The sequence below is a fragment of the Choloepus didactylus genome, chromosome 2, assembly GCF_015220235.1.
Source record: "Choloepus didactylus isolate mChoDid1 chromosome 2, mChoDid1.pri, whole genome shotgun sequence".
NCBI classification, from domain to species: domain Eukaryota; kingdom Metazoa; phylum Chordata; class Mammalia; order Pilosa; family Megalonychidae; genus Choloepus; species Choloepus didactylus.
In genome coordinates, this window is record NC_051308.1 from 113453940 (window position 1) to 113475756 (window position 21817).

At 42.1% G+C, this 21817-nt stretch overlaps 2 protein-coding genes across 2 annotated transcripts; both read right to left on the reverse strand.

The window, feature by feature from the left end:
- Positions 1-4228: 4228 nt before the first annotated feature.
- On the reverse strand, positions 4229-10851 carry LOC119512916 (late cornified envelope protein 1F-like). Its single transcript, XM_037807741.1, has 2 exons — positions 10491-10851; positions 4229-4335 (listed from the first exon to the last, which is right to left on the reverse strand). The coding sequence occupies exons 1-2, from the start codon at positions 10849-10851 to the stop codon at positions 4229-4231; spliced, it is 468 nt and encodes a 155-aa protein (XP_037663669.1).
- An 8710-nt stretch (positions 10852-19561) lies between these two features.
- LOC119512927 (late cornified envelope protein 1F-like) lies at positions 19562-19948 on the reverse strand. The gene has a single exon (XM_037807751.1). The coding sequence runs from the start codon at positions 19946-19948 to the stop codon at positions 19562-19564; it is 387 nt and encodes a 128-aa protein (XP_037663679.1).
- Between the last annotated feature and the right edge of the window lie 1869 nt (positions 19949-21817).

Consider the following 21817-nt stretch of genomic DNA (forward strand, 5'->3'; position numbering starts at 1 on the left):
TAAAATGTCAAGAACTTGTTGTTTATTACGGATTTGAATTCTACTCCTGATTTGTGTAATTTATTTTTTTCTCAGTTGATTATTTTTTCTGTCTAATTTTTCATGATGCTTTCTGCCTTCAGAATTTTTTTTTAACTATGTAGTGAAATTTATCAATATTTTCTGCCAGGCTTAAAATACTTTTCCCAGCTACATATAGAGAAATAATTACCTATATGTTCTTCTAGTTAATTTGGAATATGGTTTTGTCTTGTTACTACAAATAAGGGTTTGCGATGGAAGAAAATAAAACAAGTTAACATGAGCAGTGCTGGGTCTGGGAGGGCGAGTAAAATTGACTGAGTCTGAATAAGTTCCCATCAGGTCTCAGCATTCTTTCTATTCCCCCTGAGAACATGAGATTCTGAAGGCATAAGGAACATAAGCCTCTCAGAAGTTCGAGCCTATGCTAGTGACTATTTTTTTTTTATATATTAAAATGGTTTCCAAGCCATTGAGATCTAATATCCAAGGAAAGAGACAGTCCCCACATTCTTATATCCATGCTGTCTCCTTATCACTGAAGCCCAATCAGATTAATTGATGCTTGGGGTGCTGTCCTTTGTGGTGACAAAAGCATGGATAAAATAGCTTCTAAGCCCCATCATCTTTGGAATGGATGAGTTGGGCTCCTGAGAAATAAAAACCTGTGTGAGCTTAGTAATCAATATTTCACTATGCTCGCATTAAATAAGTATACCCTTTGGAACAAGCTGAGCCATACTCAAGTAATTCAGTGGTAGGTTTCTGCAGGGTGATGAGGCCTATGTACTTCTATTTGAATATCTCAGAGTGAGACAGCTAATGCTGATGGCCTAAGTCATAGGCAAAGTAAAGTTAATGGTGATGGTAATGAGTGGGTTTTTTAATTGATTACCCATTATATGTATAGCCTTGTATTAGGAGTTGATGAGAGCTGCAGAAATATAGGACCCCAGCTGGAGAGTAAAGCAGGGTTTATTGCAATCATATTTGAGTGGTAAGACTCATAAAGAATATCACAGCAAGTAATATTTGAACAGCACTGTTTTAAAAATCTGAAGATGTGGAATAAAGCATGAAGTAGGACAGGAAGGGACAAATTCAAGGTAGAGAAAATAGGCCAATTTTGCTTAATAAGAGTATATCTAAAGGGAGGTAGCAAAGCCTAAACTATAGATGTAGCACAGGGTCACATTGTGTATGACGGGCCTCAAACACTAGTCAAAGGAGAGTGGACTTCACCACTGACATCGTGGAAGAGAGAAAAAAGGAGGAGCCAGGCAGATTAGAGACAGCAATTTAGGGGAAGCTGGGCATCAGATAATACCTGATGCAGAGAGAAACAAGATATATTATGTGTGTGTGTGTGTGTGTGTCTATGTATAATATATTTACCATCACATACAAAATGACTCAGATACATACACAAAAACATATATACGCATAGTCACATATTTAGTCTCATAGTCTCTGTAATATCTATGCAGATGTTTACTACAAGCACACACATACATACACACACAAATTCAGCCAGATATTAGTGGGGTTCACACTGCACAAAAGGATCTAGATATTATCAAATCGATAACCATTCAGGGTTGAGGGAATTCCAGAGATCTCCCCAATATTTCTACCATAGCCCAGAGGGAAGTGGACTTTCTATTTCCCTTTTGTTTGATAAATTAGCTTAGCCATTCAATAACCTTGTAATATCCAAGATGGGGTTATTGCTATCTAACTAACCATTTTGACCCAGATATGAATCCCATGTTCACATATGCAAATCCCAATATTTCTTTCAAGGAAAGTCTGTGTTGATATAAATTATTTAATTAAAATCCTAAAGTACTACTGGGAATTGAGAGGGGCTTATAAAACAATGAAAGAAAAGAAGAATTCATACAAAGTACTGGATACACCTGTTTTAAATATGCTCCAGTCTCGGCTCTACTAGGCAGGGCTTTCTCATGGCCACATGATCCCAATCTGGGTTCCACCCTACAAATCTCCCAGATCCTCTCTTCCTTTCCCCTTTCTCATCTGCAGACCTCAGAATACCCTGAAATATCTGAATTTCTCACTCTAATTAGCAGATCGATTCATCTTTCTCTGCTCCCTCTATAAAACTGCATTCTTAGTTTACATTTTCGTATTAAACCTGTCAATAACCTCGGCAATATAAAAGGGGCTTTTCTTTTCTAAACAAATCCACTCTCCTTAGAAAGCAGCTGTAAGTTTAAAAAAGTGAATGTGTTTGCATTTCTGTAGGTAATATAGGATGTAATAGACTCTCTACTAGGCTCTTTCTTTGCATTAGCTTATTGACTCTGGCACACTCCATCAGAGTTATTTTTGTGTTATCTCTAGTCTAGAGTTTCAAAACTGATAATGAGAAGGATGAGGTATTTATTTACAAGGTTGTGCAGGATTCTGTCTAAAGTCTATCTGATTCTTTAGCCCCAAAACTGAGCAAGACAGTTACCTTCCAGGGAGAATGAGGTGGGGAATGATGGTAGGGATTTCTTCCCCAACACCCATCTCTACACGGCCCTATTCCTAGCTGGGAGCAGCTGCCCTGAGCCCCATGTGCAGGGAGGCAGGCGAGGAGCCACCAGTCATCCCGGGTCACAGGACCCAGTGGGTGGCAGGAGGCGGGTCCTTCATGCCCAGGCCCTGTCTCACAGGCTGGGGCAGAGCCCAAGGCCAGGATAAAAGGGCCTCGGACCAGAGCACCTCCATCCACTCACCTGCTCAGGTGCTGACAGACCCTGAATCTGCTTGTGAACCCGGTGAGTGTCCACGGGGAGCAGGAGCAGGGGCTTCCCCAGGAGGGATGCTCAGAATGGTAGGAAAGGAAGACAATGGGACAGGGACAAGAGGGAGCTGGAGGCCACATTGATAGCAGGAGAGAGGGTTCAAGAAGACTGAGAGAGGATATGGTCAGGGGAGGTGGGGAGTTATGGGGAGTGCGCCAACTGGAAACAGGAGGCAGATCTGAGTGGTTGAGCTTTCTTGCTGGACCAGACTGATTTGCCACTGGATGGGTCTCTAAGGCCAGAGGGAATTGAAACACTCACTACTGTGCTCTCCTGGAACAACTTTCAGAAGCAGACTTCACCTTTCAGAGCAAAACTATGATTCTTCTTGCAAAGATGAGCTAGCTCCAGTGGTTCTCAAGCAATAGAGAGAGACATTGTGTGAGAACCTTATTTGGAATTGAAAATCCATTTAAGAAGTTGGACATGGAAAGTTGAGAATCACTGTGCCAAAATATTAGTGCGAGGCCATGATATATTGAAAATTGCAGAGCACCAGACAAGAGTCAGGATAGGTGAGTTCAAATTCCTTGTTTGCACAAAAAAAACCTCTGTTCTTTAGCTTCTTGAATAAAGTGAGCTACAGAGACCAGGCAGTCTCCAAGACCATTTACAATTCTGCCCTTCCAAGTGTTATTAGACAAAAACATCGAGAAAGTTACTCCAAGAGAGAATTCTTGTTTTCATTCCTTCTTTCTTCAAGAAAATATTTATATTCTGGCTCAGTTTCTAGATTGGACTATTTCAGCATTGCGATTGATATGATGGGAGAAACTGCCTCCTTTGCTTTCCAGATGTTTAACTGAAGGCAGGTTTTTTCATATGTTTTTGCCTCATTTCCTTCTTAATGAAGGGTATGACAATCTCCACCATTATAAAGAGATTATGAGGTTTGAAGGAAATAAAGTGGAAGAAGTTGGTCAACTTTCTGAAAATTTCAGTGAGATTCAATCTCTAGGATGACTGTCAAACAGGTCATTTAAATGTCTTTAATGAAATGCTGAAAGAACAAACGGGGTGAGGTGGCCTCTGTCCTGGGTCTGACCTGTGTTTGGTTCTCCCTCAGCTCCTGAACGCCCACAGACATGTCCTGCCAGCAGAGCCAGCAACAGTGCCAGCCCCCACCCAAGTGCACCCCCAAGTGTCCTCCCAAGTGCCAAACTCCTAAATGCCCCCCAAAATGCCCTCCTAAGTGCTCTCCCCAAGCTCCAGTCTCTTCCTGCTGTGGTGTCAGCTCTGGGGGCTGCTGTGGCCCCAGCTCCGGGGGCTGCTGCAGCTCCGGGTGTGGTGACTGCTGCAGCTCCGGGGGTGGGGGCTGCTGCCTGAGCCACCACAGGCGCCGCAGATCCCACCGCCGCAGGCACCAGAGCTCTGACAGCTGCAGCCAGCCCTCAGGGGGCTCCAGCTGCTGCGGAGGGGGCTCCAGCTGCTGCGGAGGGGGCTCCAGCTGCTGTGGAGGGGGCAGCGGTCAATACTCTGGAGGCTGCTGAAGTGGAACCTGAGCCAAGAAGGGCAGATTTAGGGGTCAAAAATGGTCAAAGATTTCTCCTCCTCCTTTTCTTCTTATTGAACCTGTCAAAGTTCCTGAGAGATATTGATGAAATTCTGGCCTAGATGGTTCCTCTACCCTGACGTCCGGAACCTTGACTTCTCTTCCAGTACGTATATGCTGATCTGGAACCCATCTCTGTGGCAGTACTTCCACAGCCTTTCTCCTTGCTGACACCTTCGTCCTGTGAAACAATAAAACAAAGAATCTGCTCGCCATCCTGTCCGAGACTGATTTCTATTACTGCTTGCATCACTGTTTTCTGCTCCCTGAAGCCTCTAGGACCACAGATGCAGGTTGGCTTCTAGGGGCTAAGGACTGGGCAAGAGAGAAGAATTCATCTTTTCCTCTATCTGTCTCCTCTCAAGTCATCTAGGTCTTGAAACGACATTATGTGGATGGAAATGTCTCAGTGTCTTTATTAGTTTTCTATCATTGCCGTAACAAATTATCACAACCTGGTGGCATAAAACAGCACACATTTATTATCTTGGAATTCTATAGGTTAGAAGTTAGACATGGGTCTAACTGGGCTAAAAGGCAGGCTGTCAGTAGGGCCTAGCTCCTTTCTGAAGGTTCTCAGGGGGAATCCATTTCCTTGCCCTTTTTAACTTGTAGAAATAGCCACTTTCCTTGGCTTGTGGGCCCCCTTCTTCCTTCTGCAGAATCAACAGCATTGCATCTGTCTGATCATTTTTCCATAGTCACTGTTCCCTCTTACCATAGCCAGAAAAGGTCATGTGGTTTTAGTATCCATGTTATTCAATTAGATCCACCCAGGTAATCCAGGATAATCTCCCCATCTGGGTCCCTAACTTCATCACATTTGCAAACTCCATTTTGTCATGTAAGGAAACAGTCCCCTGTCTGAGGATTAGGATACAGACATCTTTGGGGGATCATTATTCTGCCTACCACAGGCTGTGTGAACAGAAGTTCTTCAGTTCCTATTAGTGTCTTACCTTGTCCCTCAGGCATGCCCTGGAGAGCAACATTATCCAATTGGTCAAAAGTCCTCCCTCCTAATTATTCTCATCTACTCAGTCCTGTGCTCACTCTCCCTTTTACCCCCCACAAAAACGCCTCTTCATGCTCTTCCTTCAGGAAAAAAAAAAAAAAAAAAAATCAAAAAACAAAAATAAATATCTCCTTGGATATTATGTTTTAACAATGGGCAAAGCTCAGTCACCAGGTCAACAATTCTGCAAATAGATGTTCATCCCCATTTTAATTTCAGCTTGTTCATATCCATTTTTTAAAAGTGCCATAACACATTTCAAAAGAACAACTTTTTATTAAGGAAGTCAAAAGCTTGGAAACAATGACATGTGCTGTGATAAACCACCTGTTCTATGACTCTGCACATCTTTCTATTTGTTGAAGAAATCTTTCCATTCAAGACAGTGTAGCCAAGGCTTATCTTCCTACCAATCATTTCTTTTTACTTTTCCTCTGATTTTCAGTCATTCTCACTGTATAGGCTAGCTTCCCTCACCCACTTTGCCTACTGTATCTGTCTCTAGGACTGCCGACATGTATTTCCATCAGACTGAGGAGACGAGGCTCATTCATTCTCTTAGCCTTTTCATGCAGACCTTTCAGACATCCTGGTCTTCAGTGTCTAATATAGATGCCATTAGGGTCCCAGAAAGAGGGGAGAGAAAGAAAGAGTAGAGAAACAATAGCCACATATTTTCCAAATTTAATAAAAACAATTCAATCCACACACTCAAGGATTTTAATACCCCCCAATCAGCATAAACCCAAAGAAAACCACACATAGGCATATCAGAGTCAAATTGCTAAAATCTAAAAAGAAAAGGAAAACACTAGAAAAAGAAAATAAAGTCAGAAAAAAAATGATGCACTAAATATAAGATTTAAGATGGTTTCACTTCTTATCAGAAGCAAAATAGGACAGAAAACAAAGAAATAATATCTTTAATCTGCTAAAAGACAGATAACTAACAATCTAGAATTCTAAATTCACCAAAATATCCTTGTTTTAGTTTCTTAGGTTGCTCAAGCAAATACCATGAAATGGGTTGGCTTAAACAAGGGGAATTTATTGGTTTATGGGTATGAGGCTGAAAGAAAGTCCAAATCAAGGTATCATTGAGGTGATGCTTTCTGCCTGAAGACGGAGGCATTCTGGGACTGGGTCCTGGCAATTTTGGGCTCCTCTGTCACATGGCAATGCCCATGGCAGCATCTGCTGGTCTCTTCCTTCTCTTCCAGGTTCCATTGATCAGTATCTTGCTTCCTATAGCTTTTTCTCTCTGTCTGAATTTCGTTCTCTTATGAAGGACTCCAGTAATAGGATTAAGTCCCATCCTGATTGAGTTGAGTCACACCTTAGCTGAAGTAACCACATCAAAAGGCCCTACTTACAATGGATTTACACCACAGGAATGGATTAAATTTAAGAAAATGTTTTCTGGGGTACATATAGCTTCAAACCACTATAATCCTTCATAAATAAAAAAGTAGAAATATCACAAGATAAACAAAACCTGAGATAATTCACTTCCCATACTACACAAAGTATTTTCAAAAGTTATTCAGGCCTAATGAAAATGATAACATGAAAACTCCGATCTACATGGAGAAGTGCACTAAAATAATAAAACTTGTATAAATATACACCTCATAATACCTTTGTTTTAGTTTTCTAGCTGCTAAAACAAACCATACAATGGGATGGCTTAAACAATGAGAATTTATTGACTCACTGTTTTGAAGTGAGAAGAAGTCCAAAATCAAGGTGTCAGCAAGGTGATGCTCTCTCCCTGAAGACTGTGGCATTCTGGGGCTGGCTGCCAACAATCCTTGGGATTCCTTGGCTTTTCTGTCACAGGCAATGCACATGGCATCATCTTTTCCTTGCTCTTCCGAGTTCCATTCATTTCCAGCTTCCAGCTTCTCCCCGTGGCTCTCTCCCTATGACCTTCTCTATAAGGCTTTTCAGTACTAGGATTAAGACCCATCCTGATTCAGTTGGGCCACACCTTAACTAAAAATAACCTCACGTAAAGGTCCTGTTCGCAATGGGTTCACACCCATAGGAATGGAATAAGATGAAGAACATGTTTTTCTGGGGTACATAACTCCAAACTGCCACAACCTTTAAACATCACTGACTGCTTAAATTAAAACTAATTAAAATATATTATAAAGTTTATAACATGTAAAAGGTAAAAATATGGCACTCTGGCAACAATTTGCATGAAGAACAGGAGGGAATAAAGGAAAGCAGGCAGTTGTAATATTGTAAGAACAGCATATGTAATATGGTAAAACATTAATTCATTGTAGACTGAGATAAATTAAAATACATGTTGCAATCCAGGGTGCAAGCATTAAAGCAAACAAAAGAACAGGCAAAGCTAAAATGCCAATCAAAGAGATAAACAGAGAAATACTGGTCTCATATCAGTACTGGGCTCTGGAGGAGTCAGAGCGGGTAAGAAAAATGCATTCATGGTTGAAAGTACTTGTAGGATATGTGACTCTCTTTCATAAAGGAGAAGCACAGCTTATCCTCCTTTAATGGATCTGCATAATGATGTCAGAGATGCAGACCATATCTTCTAAAGTGAGGGTGTTGACATACATCAACTTCAGCACCATTGATATTTTGAGCCCGAAATTCTTTACTGTGGTGAACTGTCCTGTGCACCACCCAGTAGGAACAACCAAATGTGTCTCCAGATACTGAAAAATATTCCCTGGGGGTATTATATATTTTAGAAGAAAGTCCCCCAAAATGGAGATCTCTTGATCCAAATGCAGAGATATTTAATTTTGAAGGAAGTACGTGTTCTCCTTCCTTAGAGACCTAGTGGTAAGATAAGAGAAGAGGAACAACATAGCAAGTCTTAGCTGAACAGTTGGGAAGATGTTCAATATAATCCTTTAGCTGCAAAATGCTGAGTATAGTCTTTGGTAGTTAGAAATGCTTATTATAATCAAATCACTCAAGCAGCTTTGATTCACTTTAAGCATGACAGCCCTTACTAGCATAGTTTGCTGTGATGTAATCTCAAAAGCTTACACTCTGTTCCTGGTTACATTAATGAGATCTTTTCCCAGCTCTGCTTGTAGGGATAAGATATCACCCAAAGCAGGATGAAACCCATATGGCCTATATTAGTACCTTCCTCCCCTTGAAGGTGTAGGAGCCCCAGGCCTGGGTTAAAGGCCTGTGGAGCTCGGCACACAGCAGCCTGCGTGACCTAAGTCAGCTAAAGTTTAATCTACCTTCTTTGTGAACTAGCAGGAATACACAGCTGGACTATGTATCTGTAGAAACCAGACCTCCTGCATCAGATGTTGATCTATAGCTTACCTCCTTCCTGAGCTCCTATAATTTTCCTCTCTTTCCTGTACAACATAATCAACAAGCCGCTTGATCTCTGCTGTTTCCTTTGGGCTCCTTTAAGTAACTCCTGCTAAAGGTTTATATCTCAGACAATGCCTCGTGTCTTCTTTGGCCTTTCGACTAGCAAAGCCCCCATGGATGGTGACAGAAGGACAAGATCAAAGGTCTGAATGTTCAACAGAGAGAGAAAGGCCTACCAGATAACAGGATACGCTGTTATGAAATAGGCAACCATTACTCAATTTTAATGAATCCTGTGACTTTTACTCAGTTTTCCTTTTGTTTTCCCTGCTTTCTTCTGGAACTTTGCCATTCCTTTGCCTGTTTGGGCTATAAAAGCTAAAGTTACCTTTCTCACTTTGAACTGTTCTTGGAAAGATTTTTTCTTTTCTCCATTCCTTGTTGATGCATTTTCAGTAAACTCACCTTATCACCAAAGCAAAGAGACTTGTTTCTCTGTTTGATGTGGGATCAGGCAGACCTAAATATATAGGACTGTGTTTTTATGACAGTAACACTAGCAGTTCCAGTGACATAGACAAAAGGGCAAGAATGAACAGGGCAGAGTAATCTGAGCTGCAACTACTGCAGACTGGAGTAAAAATGATTGGAAATGAGAGGGAGTCTGGGAAGCTTCTGAGAGAACATAAGCACCGACCCACACCATCCAGAACCAGAACCACAACCTGCTCTTAGCAGTAAATGGAAGGACGGCAAATCCACAGAAGCTGATATGTCTTCAACAGTGTAGATCATTGTTTCTAAGTTCTTTCCCATCTTAGTACAGTGTTTTCTTCAACTTCTTTTTAATTCAAATGTGACAGGAAACTAAACTGACACTGGAAGTCTCTTCTCCCAGTTGGTAGGCTGATGGCATGACAATGTGCTTCTTTAGAATGTGATGGACATGAGACTTTTTTTTGTGCTAGTTTTCAACAGCAGCCCCCAGAGCTACAGCAACCCCTGTAGCTGCAGTCACAGCAGCCTCCAGAACTGACATTGTAGCAGGAAGAGACTGGAGCTTTGGGAGAGCATTGATTGGAAGGAGAGGCAGAGGAAGCAGAGGGTACAGGATGGATGACCTGAAAACAGGTAGACATGGAGCTTTGGTTGTATGAGATAATGTCTCTCTGTCCCTGACAATCCTGTGAAGCAAGATCAGACAGTTGAGAGGCAACAAAAGTGAAAGGAGCTGTGTTCATTGTAGACACTAGGGATTCAAGTACAAGCAAGACTGCTTTTGAGGCCAAGATGACAAGGGCAGGCTCAGAGTTGTGTCAAACATGTCCATCTTCCTGCAGTCCCCACATCTGACATCTGCACCCCTAACATCTGCAGCTCACAAAGTATCTCTGGCCCCAGACAGAACAATGCTGGGGCAATCAACAACATAAATAGTCTAGAACACAATGACAAGCAGATTCCTTGTTTTATTGTTTCAGTTAAGGTAGCAAACTGCCAAGAGACAGCTGGAGAATGGCATAGGATGTTGGGGTTCAGAGGGCAGGCCAAAGGGGCAGGATCTGAGATCAGCAGGTAAGTTTACTGGAGAGGGTACAGGCTTCTGGTCGCCAGGACACAGGGACCCTCTAGAGGCTCAGAGCCTTTGCTGGGACTTTTCAGACCACCAGGAAGGCCCAGGAAGAAGAGTCAAGGGAAATCCTGGGAATGCTGGTGTTCTAGGCTCAGAGTCCACTTCAGCAACAGCCTCCGGAGTACTGACCACTGCCCCCTCCACAGCAGCTGGAGCCCCCTCCGCAGCAGCTGGAGCCCCCCGAGGGCTGGCTGCAGCAGTCAGAGCTCTGGTGCCTGCGGCGGTGGGATCTGCGGCGCCTGTGGTGGCTCAGGCAGCAGCCCCCACCCCCGGAGCTGCAGCAGTCGCCACACCCGGAGCTGCAGCAGCCCCCGGAGCTGGGGCCACAGCAGCCCCCAGAGCTGACACCGCAGCAAGAAGAGACTGGAGCTTGGGGAGGGCACTTAGGAGGGCATTTTGGGGGGCATTTAGGAGTTTGGCACTTGGGAGGACACTTGGGGGTGCACTTGGGAGGGGGCTGGCACTGCTGCTGGCTCTGCTGACAGGACATGTCGGCGGGCGTTCAGGAGCTGAGGGAGAACCAAACACAAGTCAGACCCAGGACAGAGGCCACCTCACCCCTTTTGTCCTTTCAGCATTATTTCTGTTCCCTACATTTAATAACTGGTTTAAAATTGGTTACAGAAAATAAAATTCCAATAGCTGTACTACTTCTAGTAATTTATCAAATATTCCTTTGAGTCTCCTTGAAAAGTTGGAAAAATTTTACACTCTTTTACAAAGTAGAGAACTGAGACAATAATAGAAATCTGCTCAAGGTTACAATGAGTTAATTGAATAAGATAATATTTTTTAATTATGTCAGACAAAAATCTTAAAATTGTCCTATCTAGAAACCAGGTTGGAGCTAAAATCTTTATGAGAAAAAAATCTCCACAAAAATCTTTCCAAGAAATGTTTCCTAGATAATCATGTGATTCAGGGAATTGAAAGGTCAGAATTGCAAAAGGTCCAGGAGATTCCTTATTGTGAGTGACTTATTATTTTTAATGGAAAAACTGAGGATCAGTGGCTGAGATCTCAATGCCAGAGCTCTGATCTTCTCAGCTCATCAAGCTAATGGTTGGCAGGGTGATTCTGCGGCCTCTTGTGTCCTGCTCATCCTGGGAAGTTTGTAAACCCATTCCCAGACTCAAGGATATATGGGTTTAATAAGCCCCAGAGTCCGTTCTCCGCTACCCACTGCCTAGCTCTTCCTTTCAGGTCATCCAGGGTTGTATTTTCAAAGGGTGCTCCCCTCCTGGAAACTCCAGAGTGGAGCACAGTGCTGTGTCTTTCAGTGTCCCCAGACAAAGGGGCCCACCTCACTGCAGATTAGTCTGATTCCTCCCGAGTCCAAAGTCACAGTTATCCATTTTTTTTATGCAGCTTGTCCCCCATAGGCCCCAGGTCCCTCCTTACCTGCCTATCCTCAGCCATCCTAAAACTGCCTTCCTTTGACAATGTGGCCCCAATTTGCCCCCTGCCCAGGCCCCTGCCCAGCCTCCCCTCCTGCTTCTGGTCTGAGCCTCTGTCCTGGTAAAGCCCCTGCTCCTGGTCCCCATGGACACTCACCGGGTTCACAAGCAGATTCAGGGTCGGTCAGCACCTGAGCAGGTGAGTGGATGGAGGTGCTCTGGTCCGAGGCCCTTTTATCCTGGCCTTGGGCTCTGCCCCAGCCTGTGAGACAGGGCCTGGGCATGAAGGACCCGCCTCCTGCCACCCACTGGGTCCTGTGACCCGGGATGACAGGAAACTCTTCACCTGCCTTCTGCATGGGGCTCGGGACAGCTGCTCCCATGTGGGAACAGGGCTGCTTAGAGATGGGGTCGGGGACAGAATTCCTACCTTCATCTGCCACCTCATTCTCCGTGGAGGGCCCCACCTTGAGGACTTCCCAGCTTTCAATTTTAGAATTTAACACACCCTTCATTTCTACCCCCCATCCCATGTTAACTCTGCTTCTCGTAGTCTGGTTTGGGCTAATAAAACCCTGAAATCCTACTCATGTCCCTGTTATTCTGCCAACCTGTGTGTGTGTGTGTGTGTGTGTGTGTGTGTGTGTGCAACTTCTCACGTAATATGATGGAATCTGGGTCCTCCTGATGTGGGACCTGTGAAAGCCATTTAGCCTCTCTCATTTTCCATTGTTCCAAGTGTGAAACTGGGAGAATGATGAAAATTACTTTCAGGAATATTGTAAAGGTCAATGAGGTAACACACAGATAAAGAAAAATAAAGGGCTTCATGGATGGTAATATGATAGACTTGAAATAAATGAAATATTCATCTTTGCTTAATAAAGTGTGAGGATTTTTTTGTAAGCACAGCTTCTTTCTAAAAAGAGTGGTTCCCATTGTTTGTTTGTTTTTAAATAGCCCTTTTCTTATGTTGAGGCCGTTGATGCACTGATATTAAGATGTGTACGAGGATGGAGCTATTGTAGGGGTGCTAGAAACAGGGCATTGTTCCCATTTAGCATGAGGATTTGGATCTTCAAGGGTCCTATTGGGAGGAGAGACTGACATCCACAGACAAGAAAGAGCAAGAAGAGAGAGAAGGCCTTGAGGGGTTATAAGCTAGCAGTTTCATGTGGGGCAAAAGGACTAACAGAAAACATCCCTGGTTCTAAGGAGGCAAGAGACTTCCAAGAACAGGAGTGCTTAATATTTCCTATAAATGTGTTTACGTTGCTACTTTGTAAGCCCCTTTCATCTCTCTCCATCCTCTAGGTTTTCTTTTGTTTTCCACTTGTTCACAGGCTTTACATGAATGGGGATTTTTGAATTGTCCTTTTTTAGTAAATTAATGGAAAGCACAAGGTGGTCATAGGGATAGCAGTAACCACATAGCTGGGTTTCCAGATTACCCCCAAACAAAACAAATTTAATTTCAGATGAAGGCAAATGAAAGCCGGAATAAATCATGTGACCTGAAAATCCTATTCTCCCCAAGCCTTGCCAGAAGTGGGAATAGCCCAGAATTTGGGAATAAAATCAAGAACATAATGAGCATAGTGAACCCAACTAGTATCTGGAGAAGATATGTATGTTCATATTTTAGATTGTTTACATACTTCTTTACCATCTTTCTGAGAGCATCAATTAATTAGCAAGGGCCCTGCGTCCTCCGACAGTATACTGCCTCCAAACCCAGGTGTTTTTTCCTTGATGCTTTTCCTCCAGGATATCTAAGGCAAGCCTGTCCTACCTCCAGAGATAATTAACACCAACTATTGACATAGACTTGTTCAGAGCCACACACTGCTTAAGAGAGGAAGCTCAAAATCCTCTGACTGCCATGACAGGTACTGTGAAACATGACTCTGCTCTATTTCTGGTTTAAGCATTTGCCACCCACCTTCAAAATATTCTGAAAATGAACTAGATTGTGTTCTGCCTTTGATCATGCTTCTCTCTGCAGTGCATGTTTTGGTCTTTCCCCTTCCAAGACAGTGCAGTTCAAATCCCACTTATTCTGCTATCCACACATGTAACTCAAATGTTATTGTTAATAGACTCCTTGACTGCCTGGCTTGGGTCAGATATGTCTGTACATCCATTACCTCATAGCACAGGGTTATGCACATAGTAGGTAGGTAATGGTGTTAACTTCCTATCACCAACATTACATTGATCTTACAGTTTGCCAGTAGCTATTCCGCATAACTTAGATCATCCTCATGAGATCACCCTCTGATTCAGGCACAGTGAAATGTATTGGCCACATCCTCCTGGGAGATGTGCCACTGTCTCACCTGAGCATGACACCAGTTCTCCAGCTCAGATTCTTCCAGTGGGCTTAATAATGGGGATGAGGAGGATAGCAATGCCTTGGCTCACACAAGTAGGTCTATCAGAAGCCCAGCCCCTGATCACCAGGATGATGGGGCTGAGATTCCATCTGGTCCATGCCTCTGTGTCTCTGCAGGGCAACACCCAAACCTTCAATTGATCTGACTTGGATTTAGGTGATGAGTCAGCAGTATAGTGGTATCAGGAAGATTGGATTTGAAGCCTGGGCTATGAGATCACAGTGGCTTTGGTACCAGTTCAATAGAAACATTTTTGACTAACAAAGCATTGGCTTTCTGAGAGTTCCTATTTGTCAACGTGTTTTATCTTTTTTCCTGCAAACTTTTCACCATCTCATCGAATGCAAAGGAACACTGCTGAGAGCCAACCAGGAATAATTCAAATTGATATTTTTTTCTTCTCTGCTGTAGAGCACCAAGCTAATTGGCAAGCTTTGTTTTGTTTTCTCCATATCTACAAACTCTTTAAAAATTATAAACGATGAGGCAATACTTTTAAAGTCTAGAAGAAAATTGAGTTGCTACTTTAAGTAGCATGTTTTATTTCTCTTTTTTTTTCTTTTTTAATCAGAATGGTTGTAGGTTTATGGAATAAAATTATGCAGAGAGTACAGAGTTCTGAGATATCTACCCCTTCACACACAAAGTTTTCCCTATTATTAGCGTTTTGCATTAGTGAGGTTCCTTTGTTGTAATACATGAAACATTTTATAATTATACAATTAACTATAGTTTACAGTTTTCATTAGAGTTCACTCTTTGAGTTGTACAGTTCCATGTTTTATTATTTTTTAAACAAACTTTATTCTGATAGCACCACTAAATTGTATATTTGAAAGTGGATAAAATGGGAAATTTTAGTTTGTGTAAATAGCGTCTCCTAAAATTATATTTTCTTGTTGTTGCTAGTGCTGTAAGTTTTAATATATTGGTCTTATATACTGCAACTATACTGAACTCTCACTTTGCTTTTAAATCATTGCAGTGAACATTCATATGCATCTGTTCTTTCATTATTATATTTTTATCCTATTTAACTAATTCCTGGAACAATTTTTGTATAAAAGGGTATGTTCATTTAAAATGTTAATTCATCTACCCCAATAAATATTTATTGAATGAATGAATCACAAAATTCCTCTACTGTCAAGTTATGCATTCTTAACTACAAAGAATGAGATCCTTTGCACATAACCTCACCAACAATGAGTTTTATGAGGCTTTTTAATCCTTGCTAATGTATCATGTATCCAATAGCTCCCTTCCAACCATAATATATTTCTTCTTTACTAGTGAGGTTGAATGATTTTTCCAATCTAATTTCAATAGCTATTGATCTTTCTTTCTATTCTTTTTCTTTTTTTTTAGAATTTGTCATTTGTGACCTTTACCAAATATTTGTAGAATGTTTCCTTGTTTGCTCTTAATTTATATGAACCCTGTTTATTAGGAATATTAATCCTATCCCTATCATATGTTTTCTATTTCTCCAAGTTTAGTTTTTATCCTTCCATCTTTTTAAATGTAATTTTATTGAGATATATTCACACACCATATAATCCATCCAAAGTATAAAATCAGTGGTTCACAGTATAATCACATATTTGTGTATTCATCACCATGATCATTTTTAGAACATTTACATTACTTCAGAAAAAGAAATAAAAAGAAAAAAGAAGAACCCAAACACCCATACCCCTTATTCCTCCCTGTTATTAATCACTAGTATTGCACTCTATCTAATTTTAAGAGTTGCAATAGAGGTAGGTTAACTAATACAGTGTAGTATTGTCAGAGATAGATACAGAGATCAGTGGATCAGAGCAAAGCATTCAGAAGTAGATCCATACACATACGGACAACTGCCTTTTTTTTTTTTTTTTTTTTTGGTATATAGTCATACAATCATTATCAATGATCAAGGTTACTTGATTACTGTTAAAAATACTGTTCTAGCTATACTAAACACTAGACAGTAAGAAGAAATATCTGTATAAGAAGTCAGTAGTCACAGTCATTTGTTAAATCCTAATTTCTCAGTTACAACTCCTCCCTCTCATTTGATCTTTCTCTCAATCTCCAGGGATATCTGGGCAATGATCGTTTTAATTTCTTTGTGCTGGAGAGGGGTGTTGGCCTTTTGGGGTAGAGGCATAGATCTTATGGTGAGACTGGTACTTCTAGATTTCAGGGCTTATCTGGCATAGCATCAATCTGGAGGCCTTACGTTTCTGAAAAATAATCTTAGCAAGAAAAACTTTTATAGAGTCTTAGAGTCCAGTGCTCTCCCTAGTGTTTTCAGGAATACTGTTGTTTGGGACTTGGCATACTGTGGTAGTTTGCAATATCTGACTGAAGCTTGCATAAGAATAACATCCAGAATGACCTCTTGACTCTATTTGAAATCTCTTAGCCACTGAAACTTTATTTTGTTCCATTTCTTTCCCCCGTTTTGGTCCAGAAGGCATTTTTAATCCCATGATGCCTGGGAGTCCTGTCTCATGCTGCCAGGGAGACTTACACCTCTGGGAGTCATGTCCTACTTATGGTGGGGGGGGGGGGGGGGTGTAATGAGTTTATTTGCAGAGTTGGCTTAAAGAGAGAGGCCATACCTGAGCAATATAAGAGGCTCTCTGGGGGTGACTCTTAAGCATAATTACATGGAGGCCTAGTTTTGTTATTGCAGAAATAAGTTTCATAAAGGCAAGCCTCAAGAGTGAGGGCTTGGCTTAATCAATTGAGTCCCTAGTGCCTGAGAGAATATCAGGAATCTCCCAGGTGGGAAAGTTTAATAGTTCCACATTTTCCCCCAGTCCCTCAAGTAGACTTTGCAAATACTTTTATATTTTCTGCACAAAACACTCTGGAATGTATCTGGATATTAAATTAACGTGTATGGAATAATAGGATCTCATTCCCTATTGTAGGCTCCATATATTTAGGTACTTTAAATAAACTGACAAGACAGGTTAAATTAGATAGTGTGCTACAGAAAATAAACATCTCTTCCTTTGGTCTTACACAGTTGAAGTTTAAAAATACAGACAATATCATTCTCATTCTTTACCCTGTATTCTGATTTACCTTAGTCCCAATCATTCATATCTCTAATTGGAATCTGATGTCTTATTCAGCTTCTTTAACAGTTGCTAGATGGAGTAATGCTGACTTCCGGAGCTGCAGAATTCTAACTCTGAGTCTCAGGTGTCACACAGATACCCAGTGTTCCAGGAAACTACCAGGTTGTACACAAAGAACACAGCATCTCAGAATTTATAAATAACAGTCAAAATTCAGAAAAAGACATGACTGCTGTAAGAGCTTACAGTCTAGGAACCCTTATAATGAGGCTCACTTGAACATTATATACTCCTTAATCACTGGTTCCCCATTCTCTGCCCACTTTTTACTCACTAATAGATAACCTGTGCACTCGAATTCAATTCTCAGAGTTTGCTTATCATAGTTAGTTTATACTAGTGAGCCCATATGTTATTTGTCCTTTTGTTTCTAGCTTATTTTGCTCGACATACTGTCCTCAAGGTTTATTCACCTTGCCACATGACTACATTCCTTCCTGCTGCCACTCAATATTCCGTTGTCTGTATTCACCACAATTCACCCTTCTGTTCATCAATCCATGTACCCTTAGGCCACCTCCATCCATTGCAAATAGTGACTAATGCCACCACGAATGCTAGTGTGCAAAAACCTATTCATTTGCCTACTTTCAGTTCTTCCAAGCCTTTAAACAATCACGGGGTTGCAAGATCAAGTGGCAACCCTGTACTTAGCCTTCTGTGGAACCACCAGTGTGCCCTCCAGAGGGGCTGCACCATTTCACTTCCCTATCAACAGCAAATAGATATATCTCTCTTTTCACTTCTGCAGCTCCTGTATCCCTCTGTTTATTTTTTAAATAGTTTTATTCACAAACCATAAAATTCATCCTAAGTGGAAAGTCAATGGGCTCCATGCATTCACAACTATGATCTATATGAGAACATTTCCATTTCTTCTGCAAAGAAACAAGAAGAGAAAGAAGAATAAAGGATATAACAAGAACAAGAATCCCATACCCCTCCCTTAAACCCCCCTCTTAACACTTAGCTTTGGTAAACTGCCTTTGTTACAAATAATGAAAGAATGCTACAACGTTACTGTTAACTATATACCCTAATTTGCATTAAATGTATTTTTTTCCTCATATATCCCATTTTTAACACCTTGCAATGGTGACATTCAGTTCTTCTCCCCAAGTAAAAACTTTCTTATATTTGTTCATTCACTTACCAACCTTGTCCACTCTAAGTTTCACTATGTTTTACAGTCCTGGTTTCTCTCCTCTATCTGGTGTCATACATGCTGCTAACTTTCGTCTTTCAACCATACCCACACAGCTTTGTTCATTTCCTTCCATCTTTTTAATGGTGCATTTTGCCTCATAGAATTTAATTTTTACATGGTTAAAGGTATCAATATTTACCTTTATATTATGGATTTCATGTTATTCTTAAAATTTTCCCCAAATAATGATTTAAAAAATCTCAACTACATTTTTAGGGTGTTGATTGCAATTGTAGCTACATTTGCATTCATTGAATTGTATATTTAAAATTAGCGACTTTTATTGCATATAAATTAGACAGCAATAAAAGTGCTTAAAGTTGTTAATAATAAGGATTTATTTATATATATGGATCATAGATGTGTATAAATATATGTGTGTGTACACACATGCACCCACATAAACTGAAGGAGTCAGGTGAAGACTGATTAGGAGAAGGGGTGGGGAATGGAGAGCACTGCAGTGAGGAGATTGTAGTGGGAAGGAGGAGGAGGACGTTTGCCTCCAGGCTTTCCTGAGGGACAGGGCTAGACATCTGAAGGGGACTAGTAGTTGGAGGACCAATATTCACAAATGATGCTGCTTCAGAGCCTTGGTTAAGAGGGAAAACACAGAGATGGGGAAAAAATACAAGCATACAAATTACAAATGTCTCCCTCCTGCCTCATCACCCCCATCAGCTGTCCACTCAGCTGTTCCAACAGAGCTAAGAGGGAAACAGACAATGGTAACACAAGCAAGAAAAAAGATCAGTCTATAGCAAGTTGGTGAACAGATTCCTTTTTTATTTAGGCAGCAAATTTTAAGAACTTAAACTGGGGAGGGAAATAGGGTATGTGTTTGAGCTTCCCAGTGCAGGCCACAGAAATAAGGTCCTATGTCAGCATCTGGATTTTAGGGAGAGGATTTTGACTCTCGGACCCTAGGAAAGAGGGACCCAGTGGTCCAGAGCGCAAACTTTTGCCAGGACCCCTCAGCAATTCAGGCAGGCTCTGGAGGAAGAGGAAGTTCACAGATCTTTGTATCCTTGAAGTCTGCTGTCTTGCATCTTAGTCCACTTCAGCAGCAGCCTCCAGAGTACTGACCGCTGCCCCCTCCACAGCAGCTGGAGTCCCCTCCGCAGCAGCTGGAGCCCCCTGAGGGCTGGCTGCAGCAGTCAGAGCTCTGGTGCCTGCGGCGATGGGATCTGCGGCGCCTGTGGTGGCTCAGGCAGCAGCCCCCACCCCCGGAGCTGCAGCAGTCGCCACACCCGGAGCTGCAGCAGCCCCCGGAGCTGGGGCCACAGCAGCCCCCAGAGCTGACACCGCAGCAGGAAGAGACTGGAGCTTGGGGAGGGCACTTAGGAGGGCATTTTGGGGGGCATTTAGGAGTTTGGCACTTGGGAGGACACTTGGGGGTGCACTTGGGAGGGGGCTGGCACTGCTGCTGGCTCTGCTGACAGGACATGTTGGTGGGCGTTCAGGAGCTGAGGGAGAACCAAACACAATTTAGAACCAGGAAACAGAGATGTCCTGCTCTTCTTGTCTTTTTGGCACTGTTTATAATCATAGAAAGTTAATCTCCAGTTGTTTTACTACTTCTGAGAGTTTTCTCAAACTCTCACATCTTCTCTTTGGAAGCCAGACAAGAATTTTCATCTATTACAAAAAGTAGTGAACTAAGACCAAACAAATGCATCCAATAGTCAAAAGTCACATAAACAAAAGAGGAAATTATTCTAATCATTCTTTCTAATTATCTAATTCTAATAATTATCTCTAATTATTCTATCTTGTCTCCCAGTTAAGGGAAAATTATTTCTTAAAGGAAAAACACACAATCATTCCCCCTTGTCATAACTTTCATAATGATTTGATTCTATGAGGATCTTGGAGATTAGCTGGCTCCATCATCTCACTTTCTTTAAGAAGAGACTGAGAAACCCTGTCAATTACTGAAGACCTTTGCTGAATGCCAGCCCCTGTTCTCAGTCCAGAGATCTGATCTCTGCTCACCACCTTCTCCAGCTAATGGTTGACATGGTGATTCTCATGTCCCCTGTGTCCTACTCATCTGGAGACTTTTGTGAACACATTCTCAGATAACCCCAAACAGTCTCTGGTCCCCTGTTTACTGCCTAGCTCTTCCTTTGCAGTCAAGGGCACAGTTGTATTTTCAAAGGTGCTCTCCTCTTGGAAACTCCACAGTGGTGCACAGTACTCTGTCTTTCAGTGTCCCTAGACCTGAAGAGACCATCCCACTGCAGATTAGTTTGATTTCTCCAGAGTCCAAAGCCACAAGCACCCAGTTCTTCTCCCTCCTGAACCCACTTGGTTACAGACTGTCTCCTCGCACACCCTTCCTCAGGTGTCCTGAGACTCTCTTCCTTTGACAATATGGACTCCAATTTAGTCCCTTCCTAAGAGCCTGCCCAGCCTCCCCTCCTGCTTCTGGTCTGAGCCTCCATCCTGGGGAAGCCTCTGCTCCTGGTCCCCGTGGACACTCACCGGGTTTACAAGCAGATTCAGGGTCGGTCAGCACCTGAGCAGGTGAGTGGATGGAGGTGCTCTGGTCCGAGGCCCTTTTATCCTGGCCTTGGGCTCTGCCCCAGCCTGTGAGACAGGGCCTGGGCATGAAGGACCCGCCTCCTGCCACCCACTGGGTCCTGTGACCCAGGATGACTGGTGCCTCCTCACCTGTCTGCTGCACCTGCCTCCTGCAGCTCAGGGCAGCTGCTCCCAGCTAGGAAGTTGCCACAGCCCCGTTATCCTTGGGGAGTGCCAACCTTGAAGACATCCTAGTTCCTGTTCTTGGACTTCAGGCCCCAAGTCCTTTGTTTCCTTCTTCCCTCTGATGTTGGCTCATTGGGTCTTGACAGCCTGATTTGGACTATGATTTAGAAAATGTTTTGCATTTCTCTATTAGGGCCAAGTTACCCTGACCGACTGTCTGAGGTCAGAAAACTTCAGTCTGCATCTACATCTGACCTGCTGTTTATTTTTATAGCCTGAAAGCTAAGAACAGATTTTATAGTTTTAAATGGTTAGAGAAGAATCAATAGAATAAAAATATTTCATGACCCATGAAAAGTATATTAAATTCAAATTTCAGTGCCCATAAGGTTTTATTGGAACACAACCAAGCCTAATCCTTTATGTATCATTATGGCTCTTTTCCCACTACAGTGACAGAGATGAATAGTTGGGATGGAGACCCCATGGCTTCCAAAGCCTAAAATATTTCTCTGTTGCCCTTTACTGAAAAATTTGTGGATCCTTGGTGTAGTCCATTGCTTTTTTAAAATCAAATTTCCTTTAATTTATAGAAGACAATATA